General features: G+C 39.4%; 1 protein-coding gene across 1 annotated transcript in view; it reads left to right on the top strand.

Moving 5' to 3' along the window:
* ANKRD42 (ankyrin repeat domain 42) overlaps positions 1 to 14,078 on the top strand; it is a gene marked incomplete at its 5' end in the record, with an annotated part of 92,897 nt that overhangs the window by 61,232 nt on the left and 17,587 nt on the right. Inside the window, 2 exons of the mRNA XM_064365622.1 lie at positions 1,250 to 1,376; positions 6,227 to 6,371. Coding sequence (XP_064221692.1) covers positions 1,250 to 1,376; positions 6,227 to 6,371 — 272 coding nt within the window. The remainder of the gene's footprint in view (positions 1 to 1,249; positions 1,377 to 6,226; positions 6,372 to 14,078) is intronic.

The raw sequence follows: 14,078 nt of genomic DNA on the forward strand, positions 1-14,078 counted from the left end.
AGTATACATTCTTGAACTTGGTAGGTCTGGAATGGGGCTCAAGCACATGCATTTTTAAAAAACATCCCATTTGATTCTGGTGTATGCAGTTTAGAACCTGTAGCTCTAACCTGTTGATAGATAAATCATGGTGTTAGGAGGAAGAGGCTGTGATTTGCTAAGTTGGTCCTGTAAAGCAGTTTCTCAACTTCTATATTCTTGACATTCTGTGCCAGATAATTATTTTTGTTGAGGTAGACTTTTCTGTGCACTGTGAGATGTCTAGGAGCATCCTGAGCCTTTACCTACTAGATGCTCGTAGCACCTCCCTGTTCCCACTCCCAGGCTGTGACAAGCACAAATTTCTTCAGGGATTACCAGATGACCCTTGGAGGAGAAAATCACCCCAGGTAGAGAACCATTGCCATAAAGGATGGAAAAAATCATAGTTCTGACAGTTGAAGAATAGTTCAAAAAAACTCTCCACATACTTTGTTCTCTTAGTGTCCTCTTGCATAAGTGCTACAAGTGACCAATCACAAAATTTGTGGATGGGTTAGTTCTGGTTTACTTTAAAGTAATCAAGCATATTTCAGTTTTTCTAATTTTCTGATATATAGTAGATCATGCATGGTCCTGTAATCTATCATTAGTCCTAAAATACTGCTAGTATTTTTTTTTTTTTTTTTTTTTGAGACGGAGTCTTGTTCTGTTGCCCAGGCTGGAGTTGAGTGGCATGGTCTCAGTTCATTGCAACCTCTGCCTCCCTGGTTCAAGTGATTCTCCTGCTTCAGCCTCCTGAGTAGCTGGAATTACAGGCATGTGCCACCACACTCCGCTAATTTTTGTATTTTTAGTAGAGACGGGGTTTCACCATGTTGGCAAGGCTAATCTGGAACTCCTGACCTCAGGTGATCCACCTGCCTCGGCCTCTCAAAGTGTTGGGATTATAGGCGTGAGCCACTGTGCCTGGCCAATACTGCTAGTCTTTTAAAACCTTCTTTTTCATAACATTAATAGTCATAACAACCTGATACATGCTACAGTAGCAGGGAGAGAATCCTCCATTTAGGTATGTCATTGCATGTTCATTTTAGTATTCTGTTACTGATATTTATCCTTCTTTGTATATACCACTCTTCCTCCACCCTCATCTCCAAACCATACAGACACTAGTCTAGAGGAAGAATATGCTCGAGAAGACCAGTACCCAGTGGACACATGAGCTGTTATGTGTCTAACTAGTTTCCTATTCGACTCTGTCTTGCAGTGAGAGCTTACAAGAAAATTGTAGAATTGAGACACCTCCTGGAAATTGCCGAGAGCAACTATAAACACTTGGGAGGGATAACAGAAGAAGATTTAAAGCAGAAGAAAGAACAGCTCGAGGCTGAAAAGTAATGTCCTTCAAACTTTAATGATTTGTTTTTAAATACCTCTCTAAATGCCATGTGAGGGTTTGTTGGTCAGCAACTTGTTCTTTCTCTCTCTCTCTTTTTTTTTTTTTTATGAGACCAAGTCTCACTCTGTCACCCAGGCTGGAGTGCAGTGGTGAGATCTTGGCTCACTGCAACCTCTGTCTCCCGGATTCAAGCGATTCTTGTGCCTCAGTCACCCGAATAGCTGAGATTACAGGTGCCCGCCACCACATCTGGCTAAGTTTTGTATTTTTAGTAGAGATGGGGTTTCACCATCTTGGCCAGGCTGGTCTTGATATCCTGACCTCGTGATTTACCCACTTCAGCCTCCCAAAGTGCTGGGATTACAGGCGTGAGCCACTGCACCAGGCCTTGTTCTTTCATTTTGCCAAAGGGTGTTAGGGTCCATCCTGTTTTTCTCTTAAGCCCTCAGATGACAAAGGAGTTAAGAATTTTAAAATAATTGTGATAAGATCCATGTAACATAAAATTTACCATCTTAACCATTTTTAAGTATACAGTTCAGTAGTGTTAAGTACACTCCCATCGTTGTGCATCCCATCTCCAGAACTTTCATCTTGCAAAACTGACATTCTGACATAGGCTCTGAACATTCCCATCAGGCTGGACTGCCCATCCACACATCTGAAACTAGGTCTTGTGTTCCCTGATTATAGTACCCATCAGAGAACGCTCTTGCATCTAGAGGCAGTGAGCAAGTGCATAGTTGTCTCTACCTTTCACTTCCAGCACCCCAAATTGGCTCTCTGGACAATGGCTACGGTACCTCTCTAATTGCAGTTGGCTCTCTATATCTGTGAGCTCTGCATCCATGGATGAAACCAAACTTGCATAGACAATAATCAGGAAAAAAAAGGATAGCTGTGTCTGTACTGAACATCTGTAGCCTTTTTTTCCCTTGTCATTATTCCCTAAATAATATACTATAATAACTTACTGTATACTACTACAGTAAGTAAATCTGGAGATAATTCAAAGTATACAGGAGAATGCATATAGATTATATGCAGATATGTACGTACTATATACCATTTTAATGTAAGGGACTTAGCATCCGTGGGTTTTGGTGTCTGTGGGGCCTCCTGGAACCAATTCCCCTTTGTTACTGAGGGACTACTGTAGTTAATAGCTGCTGGGATAGAGGATGCCTCGAGCTTATTTTATCCTACTGTCCCTCTGCTTGTCTATCTACTTTTCAGTATAAACAGAGAACAGAGAGAGACAGGAGAGGAGACTTCTGATTTAATCAAACATGGGTCAGGAAAGAGAGCCATACAGGGATTCCCTTCTTTGTTCTCTGCTTTTCCTGCCCTTTCCTTTGGTTGTGTCTTGTTACCTCACACTCTTAGAACCTCCTGTTTCCCTTTCCTCCACCCGATTCTGAACCTAGCTCTGAAAGAGGTGTGCTAACTGTATTCAGAGTAACAGATAAATCTTTGATAAGCTGACATTTGGCTCTAGTTTAAAAAAAAGAAAATAAAAAATAATATAAAGATTAATGTGTTATTCTTCCCTGGATGGGTACTTGGGAATTTAAACAGAAGGCAAAAACCTTAGGCCAAAATACTCTGTTTTTTTCTCTGCTACCCTATGAAACTACCGCTTAATGTGATTTTAGACACTAGGAAGCTGTGGCAGACTGATTTTTTTTTTTAATCAGGCCGTCTTGGTTCACAAATCATATCATATAGGTGTCTGTCCACCGCCTCTATACTGTTTGAAGTGTTTTGAGATGTAGAATTTTTTTTTAGTGTTAGCCTTGGCCTAAGAGCCTTCCTGAAAGTTCTTAGATTCTTTGTAGTCTGGAAAAGTACTTCATGATGGAACAATTATTTCCTACTAAAAATAAATTTCCTACTAATTTAAAATAAATTTAAAACGAGCTTTAAATTTTTGTTTCTTTTGCTTTTCTTCTAAAGCAAATTTCTATACTACCACTACAGCTATTTGTATTACTTCTAAGCACTACTATATGCTGCACACCAGACAAGCTTTATCTCAAGCAATCCTCACAACTCCATGAGATATACAGATTAGGAAACCAAGACAATGCAGAGGTTAAGTAACTTGTGTAAAGTCGTAGAGGGTGTAGAAAGGGTGTGGGAGGTGGAGCCAGGATTTGAGCCTGTGTCAATGACTCTAACCCTATTTAAGATCATTACAATTCTTAGTCTTTAATGGAACTTTTAGTCAAATAGCTATGGAATAGTCTATCAGTGTGAAATATTATTAATGTAAGTGATTTTTGAACAGTTTTTTTTAATTGCTTTATGTTTGTGCCAGAATGCAGTTTCATATCAGCTGAGATGGCAGTGTTTCTTCTAAATTACACCTGAGTTTTAATTCTTTTCTAGCATTTGACCTCCACTTTGTGTTAAATGCATCTTTTTTTTTTTTTGATATGGAGCCTTGCTCTGTCGCCAGGCTAGAGTGCAGTGGTGTGTTCTTGGCTCACTGCAACCTCTGCCTCCCAGATTCAAGTGCTTCTCCTGCCTCAGCCTCCTGAGTAGCTAGGACTACAGGTGCACGCCACCATGCCTGGCTAGCTTTTTGTATTTTAGTAGAGACGGCCAGGATGTTGGCCAGGATGGTCTTGATCTTCTGACCTCGTGATCTACCTGCCTCGGCTTCTGAAAGTTCTGGGATTACAGATGTAAGTCACTGTGCCTGGCCGTTTTTTTTTTTTTTGAGACTGAGTCTCACTCTGTTGCCCAGGCTGGAGTACAATGGCATGATCTCGGCTCACTGCAACCTCCACCTCCCAGGTTCAAGCAATTCTCCCACCTCAGCCTCCTGAGTAGCTGGGATTACAGGCATCTGCCATCATGCCTGGCTAATTTCTGTATTTTTGTAGAGGTGGGGTTTCACCATGTTGGCCAGGCTGGTCTGAAATCCCTGGCCTCAAGTGATCCACCTGCCTCCGCCTCCCAAAGTGTTGGGATTACAGGCGAGGACCACCACACATGGCCGTGTTAAGTGCATCTTAAGACATTTATTCTTTGGGTACAAACTCCTGATCTTAAATATAGTTGTAAAGAAAAACTGGACAAGTATTGGTTTGAGAGATGTCTTTTGATTTTTATTGTTATCCATCAGTTAGACCAAACTCACAATACAATAAAATACATTTGTGTTACTCCGTCCTGGGGATGATATTCCCTTCTTATTTGCTGAACATCTAGACTTCCACAATTGACATTCTTCTTCTCTATCCCCAATCTTAACCTTTACTCACTTCTGTACCAGAACTGCTACTGTATATTCCCTAGATTGTCCTCCTGGGACCCAACCTAGGATGCCTTGGGAATTCTGTTTCCCCTCACCATTCAGTGATAACGTAGAAAAAAGTCCTGGTTCAAGTTACAACATCTTGTCTGGATTGTTGGCGACATCCTCTTGATAGGTCTTCTACTTCCTGTCCCTGTCCCTATATCCCCCACTCCCCTACCCTGTAGTCTGTTCTTAACCCAGTATCCAGAGTAATCATATTAAAACAGAGTAAATCATATCATATCCAGTGTAATCATATTAAAACAGTATTCAGAGTAATCATATTAAAGGTCAGATCATGCTCTTTTTCTACTCAGACTCTCCAGTGCCTTCCCATTTTACTCAGAGTCAAAGCCAAAGTGGTTACTGTGATTTAGAACACACGACTTTTCCTCCCTTTTTTTTCTTTTATAGGAAGGGTTTCACTCTATTACCCAGGCTGGAGTGCAGTGGTATGATCACAGCTCATTTTAGCCTTGACCTCTTGGGCTCAAGAGGTCCCCCACCTCAGTTTCCCAAGTAGCTGGGGCTACAGGCATACATCACCATGGAGATAATTTAAAAAAATTTTCTTTTTGGTAGAGATGAGGGTCTCACTATGTTGCCCAGGCTGGTCTTGAACTCCTGGGCTCAAGCAGTTCTTCTGCCGTGGCCTCCCAAAGTGCTGGGATTACAGGCGTGTACCACTCTGCCTGGCCTCTCTCTCTCTCAATCTCTCCTTTTTTTTTTTTGAGACAGAGACTCACTCTGTCATCCATGCTGGAGTGCAGTGGCATGATCTCTGCTCACTGCATCCTCACCTCTTAGGTTCAAGTGATTCTCCTGTGTCAGCTTCCCAGGTAGCTGCGATTAGGTTTCACTGTGTTGTCCAGGTGGGTCTCAAATTCCTGGCCTCAAGTGATCCATCTGCCTTGGCCTCCGAAAGTGCTGGGATTATAGGTCTGAGCTACCTCGCCTGGCCTCCTTTTTATTCTTTAAACAATTCTATTGTGTTGGCCTCTGGTGTTCTTGTACTTCATCAGGCATACTTCTGCTTTAGGGCCTTTGCACTTGTTCCTTTTCTCTGGAACGCTTTTCCTCCAATGTCTACATGGTTATCTCTCTTATTTCCTTCAGGGATTGTCTTAGAAGCCCCCATCTCAGTGAAGCCTTCCCTAGCCACTGTGTATGAAATGTTAACCCCCTCCTCTACACCATTTTATCATTTTATACTACTCTTTCCTGCTTTATTTTTGTTTTCTCCCTTAGCACTTATTATCTTCCAACATACCATATGTTTTACTTATTTATTTTTCTTATTGTCTGCGTATCTCTACTACTAAAGTAAGGTCCAGGAAGGCAGATTTTGGGCCTTTTGCTCATCACTGTATCTCTAGTGCCTAGGTCAGTGCTCATTCATAGTAGACCCTTAATACATATTTGTTGAATAAATGATTTCTTTATTTGCCTTAAACACAATGCATGGATTCTTTCCACTATTAAAAATAATTGTTAGTTGACATTGGTGATTGATTTTTTAAAAATTTTGTTTTTGATAGGACCATCAAAGAACTGCAGGACCAGCTGGAGTATGAACGACTACGTAGAGAAAAATTAGAATGTCAGCTTGATGAATACCGAGCAGAAGTCGATCAGCTCAGGGAAACACTGGAAAAAATTCAAGTCCCCAACGTTGTGGCCATGGTTAGTGTCCTTTTTAATACATTTATTTTTCTCAAAAAATATATACAAGAGTGGCTAAGAGAACAAGCTTTGGGCTGGGGCTCTTTGGACTTGAATCCTGGCTACAGTCTTTTTTGATTTGGGCTACTTATTTAACCTTTTTGTGCCTCAGCTATAAACTGGAGATGGTAACTTATACTTTCTAGAGCTGATGACAGGATTAAAGGAACACACACACACAGGATTAAAGGAACACACACACACACACACACAAACTATATGTAACCACATAACTTTCTATATATACACACATCTGTCTCTATCTATCTATATCTATCTGTCTATCTCTCTATCTATCTATCTATCTATCTATCTATCTATCATCTATATTCAAACAGCAGCTTGGTCCTAAGTATTATTGTTATTATTGTACCATAGAAGAAAAAATACTTTCATAAGCAGAATAATCAATAAGAATTCTAAGACAGCTGGAGGGTATGTATATTTTAATATTCTAAATAACCAAAATAAAGTGCTTTGAATGGAATCCATTTTAGAAAGTTTTAGTTCCCCCAAAGAATAGTTTTAAAAGTAGAAAAGAGCCAGCATAGAAGTTGTCATAGCATCCTTTTGCTCAGATTACAGACTCATAAAAGCTAACGTTTGTGTAACACTTTATCTACAAACTTATTTCACGTTATCTTATTGTATGTCATTTGATCTTCCCCTATTAACGTACGAAAAACTGAGGCTCAGAGAGGTTGAGTGACTTGTCTAAATTCACACAGTCAGTAGTGGTGGAATCAGTATTCAATTTCTGGTCAGGTCTTTTGATCCCATAGCCTTAGCCTTCTTGGCTCATTTCTTTTTTTTTCTTTTTCTTTTTTTGAGATAGAGTCTTGCTGTCTCACCCAGGCTGGGGTGCAGTGGCCCAATCTCGGCTCACTGTAGTCTCTGCCTCCCAGGTTCAAGTGATTCTCTGCCTCAGCCTCCCAAATAGCTGGGATCACAGGTGCCCACCACCATGCCCGGCTAATTCTTTTTTGTGTTTTTTAGAGACAGGGGTTTTACTATGTTGGCTAGGCTAGTCTAGAACTTCTCATCTCAAGTGATCTGCCCGCCCCAGCATCCCAAAATGCTGGGATTAAAGGCATGAGCCACTGTGCCCAGCTGCCTTGGTTCTTTTCAAAATGGGAATTATGAATTTGGAATTCAGAATATAGCACTAGAAAACAGAAAAATGCTTTGAATGACAAAAAGGACAAATACATAGAAGGAAGCAAAAAAGAAACATGAGAAACATACAAAGAACAAGTACAGAATAGGAGGTGAAGTACAGAAAGCAGAATAAAAGTGACAGCAAGAGACCCCTAGTATTTCATACCATCTAGTCTCAAAGGAGAGTAGGCCGAAAGTGTACCAGGGAAACTTTGACCCTCATTCTCTTTTATAAGTGAAGATGGTCACAGTGTGGCCCTGTAGACAAATCATTGTGATACAATGTAGGGATTCAGGTACGTTTCATATTTTCTTTCCATAGGGAGGTTTCTTCATCAGTCATCATGGATGGATTAATTCTGTTTGAGGCTTGTGTCACCTCAAATCTGATCTATTAATATTATAGAAACTTCCTGGCTTCTTTTTATTTTACACAAACCAGTCATTGGTCTCTTTAATAAGCACTTTAAAAATATTAAAATAATAAAACATGTTTGATGTGTAGTGTTAAAAACAAGATAGATGTTCCTTCTGACGCTAAGTTCCACTCTCCAGAGGAAGCTACTGTTAACAATTTAGTACATACCGTATTAGACAAAATTCTGTTTATCTGCAAACATGTATGTGTATTTCTATGCATATACAAATATAGACCACTTTCTCAGTTTCTTTGGGTTTTGGTGTCTCACCAGTGCTTGATTTTCCAAGGAATATAATTAACTATAATAATTAATCTATTCTCTTCATTTGCAACCCTCTTCTTATACTACCTGTAGCCTGTGGGAAAGCTTTAGTATCAGAGAGGCCAGCTGTACAGTCATGTGGTGTTGGTTAGAGGGCTGGAGGACACAGCACCATTTATAACTTAGAGCTGCCAATCAAATCTGTTACCGCTCCACCTTGTGGCAGGGACTCTGTGACTCCTAGTCTCCCCAAAAGTAGAAAGGTAAGTTGTTGTTTTTTCATTTTTTGAGACAGAGTCTTGCTCTTGTCACCCATACTGCAGTGCAGTGATGCCATCATAGGGCACTGTAGCCTCGAGCTCCCTAGGTTCAAGTGATCCTCTTGCCTCAGCCTCCCAAGTAGCTGGGACTACTGCCGTGCACCAACACACCTGGCCAATTAGTTTATGTATTTATTTTTTGTAAGGACAGGATCTTGCTTTGTTGCCAAGGCTGAGTTGTTGTTCTTCAGCTGCCTAGGTGGGACAATCTTTTGGGGTAGTCACCCAAGCTGCACATTTTCTTTTGAGCCATTCAAAACTGTCTACTTTCTATCTTTTAGCTATTTAGAAATTCTCTTTTCTTACTCAAAAGCATCTGTTCTCAGGTCGAATCTGGTTTCATACTCCACAGTTCTGCTTCCCTAAAACTTCACTCTATCGACAATGTGAGAACTGACTCAAGGTCACTATGCTTGAAGTTCATTGTTTTTTGCATTCTTGCTTTAGCTTATACCTAATTTTTGTAAATAAGCAAATGTCACTGAGCTTTCATAGCAACTCTGGCACTGCTTATTTTCACTTGCAAAAGCTTGAATCTCTATTTCCTCTTCTTTAAAATGAGAAATAATAATACCTAAACCTCATGGGATTGTATTGATGTTAAATGGAATATTGGGTAGAAATCCTGAATGTAGTTTCTATTTCTAGCACACTAAGCTAAGGATAAGAAGAATGTATTTGGGAGTCTAACTCTATATGAAGTATAAGTAAAATGAACTTTTCGTTCAGGGCTATAAATATGGATTCATCGGCCGGGCGCGGTGGCTCAAGCCTGTAATCCCAGCACTTTGGGAGGCCGAGGCGGGTGGATCACGAGGTCAAGAGATCGAGACCATCCTGGTCAACAAGGTGAAACCCCGTCTCTACTAATACAAAAAATTAGCTGGGCATGGTGGCGCGTGTCTGTAATCCCAGCTACTCAGGAGGCTGAGGCAGGAGAATTGCCTGAACCCAGGAGGCGGAGGTTGCGGTGAGCCGAGATCGCGCCATTGCACTCCAGCCTGGGTATCAAGAGCGAAACTCCGTCTCAAAAAAAAAAAAAAAAAAAAAAAAAAATATGGATTCATCAAGAAGTCCTGACTAAGTCTTTCTTCTGCCACCTTCTGGTCAGGACCTATGATTGCACACTATATATGTACCTTAAGATCAGCTCCCAAAATAATCTGCAGTAGTATAATTTTTACTGAGAGAAAAATTCTTCGAATAGTTTTCTAGGATAGTTTGACATATATAAAGTGCTTAGATGGTTTTTTGATAACAGCTGTTTTTAACCGCACTTTCTCAGATATTGTCTCATTTTAGTCTGTATCAACCCTATGAGGAAGTAGAATGATGTACATATTTTTGATCCCTGTGTTATAGATGAGAAAACAGAGGCTCAGAGAAGTTTAGAGTCTTGTTAGAGCATAGAGCTAGTGTAAAGCAGGAACAAACTCAGACTCTCTGCGTTCAGATTATATTTTTCTAATACTTCTGTGGAAATGACTATCAAATCCATACTTTAGTACCGTGTCCCCACCAGGGCTCCACACCTGTATTTCTCACTGCTCGTCAGCTGGACATTTCCACCTGAAATTCCTGGTGGTGCTTGAATAAAAATAAATGTCAAGAATCAACCTCAATATCAAGACCAGATTCTCTCCCCTATTTCTGCATTTAAATTAATGGCGTCACTATTTTCTCAACTACCCAGTCTTAGACTCTTAATGATTAGTCATGTTTTCTTCTTTAAATCATACGGAAAGTGAGCCATCCTGTAGGTAGGAACATGCTCCCTACTTTCGCTGCTTCCCTAGTTTAGGTTTCTGTATCTTTCTATCTGAACTACTGTTAAGAGAATTTTGGTGTTTACTCCTTCCCTATCCAAATCCATCTGACTCACAGCGGTCAGCTTGATTTTCTTGTCACTCCTTGGTTTGAAAATGTTTCTTGCTTGAATAGGTACGGATTCTTCAGTTTGACATTCAGTCCTAACCTACCTCACAAGCCTTATTTTTGTCTATTCTCCTACATATATTAATAGCTTATTTTTTCTTAAGCTACCCTATGCTTTCCCATCATTAAGCTTTTGCTCAATTTGTCCATGAAAGCTGCCTTTTGACGCTGTCTCTCAGAATCCCCTAGGAACCATCTCATTTATCACCCCTTTCCTCGTCTCGGTCACACGTGATCTCTCCTTTCACCAAGCATTTTGTATTGGTCTGAGGGCTTCCCATCATCTGTATTGCAGCATGACTGGGCACTTACCCACAGTACTGAAAACCTAAGTTTTATGAGATCGTTTAACTAATGTTAGTAACATTATCTTGGCCATCGTTAACAATAGGTTTTGAGTATGTTGGGCTTAGTGTTAAGACTTTATATTTCAGCAGATATCATTTTCATTTTACAAATGAAGAAATCAAATCTCAGATAAAATAAACACTTTATAAAGTGACAAAGCTTGTTAGATGGCTAGCTATGATTTCAGTCTGTCTAGCCCAAGTCTGTGCTTTTAACGCCACTTGTTATTGCCATTATGAACCCCTCACCCTCCTCTTTCTGTGCTGTTAAGAATATTTATTTTGAAAAATTTTCTTTAAAAACTTTTGCTGATAGCTTTTTAATAGGGTTAACTTACTTATGAAAATTTAAAAATCGGTAATAATTTTGTTAAAATGTTACAGTGTAAGTTCAAACATATATTTCAAAATGTGTCTTAAATTGGAAGTTGAGATGATAAACTATAACATAGGCTTTCTTCATGACCTTGGGGTAGGAAAAAAATGGATACTGGACTTCATTAACGTAAGACTTAAGTTCATCAAAGATTGTATGAAAAGATTTGAAAAGGCCTGCCAAAGTGTAGAAAAATATATTTCCTTTTTTCTGCTTTTCTTTCTTCTCTCCTATCTGAAAAAGAAGTTGTATCCAGAATATATAAAGAACTTATACAAATCAATGCGAAAAAGATAGTCTAGTAAAAAACTGGGCAAGACTTGAATAGGCACTTCACAGTTCAGAAGATATCCAAGTGGCCAGTGAACAAGAACTTGTGCTCAAAATCACTGGCTATTAGAAATGTAAATTAAAACTCAGACAAGATATCAATATATATCCATCTGAATGGGTATATATTAAAATTAAAACAGATATTACCAAATGTTGGTGAAGGTGTGGAACAACTGGAGATTTTATACACCAATGGTGGCAGCGTAAATCGGCTTAACCACTTTGGAAAATTCATTCCTAGTGGAATTGGTACATGTTTCTTTGTGTACACAGATGGACACCAAAAAATATATACAAGAATGTTCATATCAGCATTATTGTATATATATCCCTCAAACTAGAATCATCTAAAAATTCCCTCAACAGTAAATCAATACATTTTGCTATATTCATACAATGACATATATGAATTACCCCTCTACACATCACCATGAATGAATTTCACAAACACAATGGTGACTAAAAGAAAACAATATGAAAGAGTACATACTGTATGATTCCATGTAGTCCAAAAATAGATAAAATAAATCAAGTCAGTAGTGCCTGGGAAGGGGCAAATGGAGGTTTCTGGGATGCTGGTAATGTTCAATTTCTTGATCTCAGTCATGGTCATAGGAGTGTGTTCACTTTGTAAAAATTCATCAAGCTGTCCTTTTGTTTTCCTTTGTGCTCTTTGGTACGTATATATTACACTTTAAACATTAAACTAGATGGGAAGTGTAATAACTCTGGCAGAGCTGTCTGTCCAGCTCTGGAGATTTATGTAGCACCAGTCTCCAGAACCAGTATTATTTCGGAAGTCCTTGGTCTACAGCTTTGGGCCACGTTTGCTAATCAAGGATGGCTGACCTGGAACTGCTAATATTCCATGATCATCTTCCATGTTTAACTTAATCTAATTTTCTAACTACGAAGGTTTGGAACAGGGTTGAACTTTGATATGGTCTCTGCTGGGCTTCCCTCTAACCTATCACATCCTAGCTTATAGACCTAGAGTGGCCCGTGGAGCAATTTGAGGACTTCAGTGAGCTTATCCACGTTCAGCTGTTACCTTGGGGAGGTTCTAAAAGTTTGTGATTTCTCCTTTTTTCTCTTTGTTTATACTCCACTTTTGTGGTGGAGGAAAAGGGTTTGTTTTGACACTGTTAAGAAGAGTCTATACTGATAAGCAAGAAGGTGGAATGTTCTTTTAGTTTCATATGCTGTCTAGAACTTCTCATAGTGCATGGGATTTTTAAAAAATAAGAATTTCATATATCCCAGCAACAATTTTTAGATCCATAAACTCTTCAACAATTTTATGTGTAGAATTTTAATCTGTTTAATAAGCCTATTAATTCTTTCAGGGCAAAAAAAAAAAAAGTACATCTTCCCTACAAGGATTTTTGTCTAATTTTGTTGTAGTAATAGACTGCATTTACATTTGGAATTGCTTTTGGCGCCTAAGCATCATGATTCATATATTTAGTATCTTAATATATAGTTCTCTTGAGTTTATGAGAAAACATGTATTGGGGAGAAATATACTTCTTGGCTGTACTACTGTAAGATAAATAAATGAATAATCTTGGTGAAAAATGTTCTCCAAATGTAGAAACTTTTAGAACTTGGAGATTTGGAGCCTTCAATGAACACTTACGGATGCCTGCAGAATGTTAAGCACATATTTTCTTTTGAAGTAGTTGTAAGACTTGGTTTGATAGAACAAGTTACATATTTGGTGTTAGGAGGGACTTTAGTATTTAACCATTGTTTCTAGAAAATTTGGAACTCTTAAGATCTCTTCTAATATATAAAAGGTAAAGAAAAATTAGTATTACTGTCTTTGGAAGTCTTTAATTTTTTTGAGACAGGGTCTCACTTTGTGCCCCGCTGGCATGCAGGGTCACAATCTCGGCTCACTGCAACCTCCACTTCCTAGGCTCAAGAAATCCTCCAGACTCAGCCTTGTGAGTAGCTGGGACTACAGGCATGAGCCATCATGCCGAGCTAAATTTTTTTTTGTATTTTTTGTAGAGAGAGGGGATTTCGCCATGTTGCCCAGGCTGGTCTCAAACTCCTGAGCTCAAAGTGATCCACCTACCTCACCCTCCCAAAGTGCTGGGATTACAGATGTGAGCCACTATGCCCTTCCTGTTTCTGGAAGTCTTACTACTCTATTAAAGCACTAGAAAATTGGCTGCATCTGACAAGTAGCCACCTCTTCCACCTAAATTTTCTATATTCTTTCTCTAGTTCCATCTAATTAGATTAGGTTAAACTCCTGCCTCACCTGAGTGTTTTCCTGTGTTTTTTTTGAGACATGGTCTTGCTGTGTCGCCCAGACTGGAATACAGTGGTGCAATCTTGGCTCACTGCAACCTCCATCTCCTGGGTTCAAGCGATTCTCCTGCCTCAGCCTCCTGAGTAGCTGGGATTACAGGCAGTATTATCAAGCTCAGCTAATTTTTGTATTTTTAGTGGAGATGGGGTTGGCCAGGCTGGTCTTGAACTCCTGAGCTCAAGTGATCTGCCTG

This window comes from Aotus nancymaae, unplaced genomic scaffold, assembly GCF_030222135.1.
Source record: "Aotus nancymaae isolate 86718 unplaced genomic scaffold, 86718_ANA_hifiasm-v0.15.2.pri h1tg000059l, whole genome shotgun sequence".
Lineage (NCBI taxonomy): Eukaryota > Metazoa > Chordata > Mammalia > Primates > Aotidae > Aotus > Aotus nancymaae.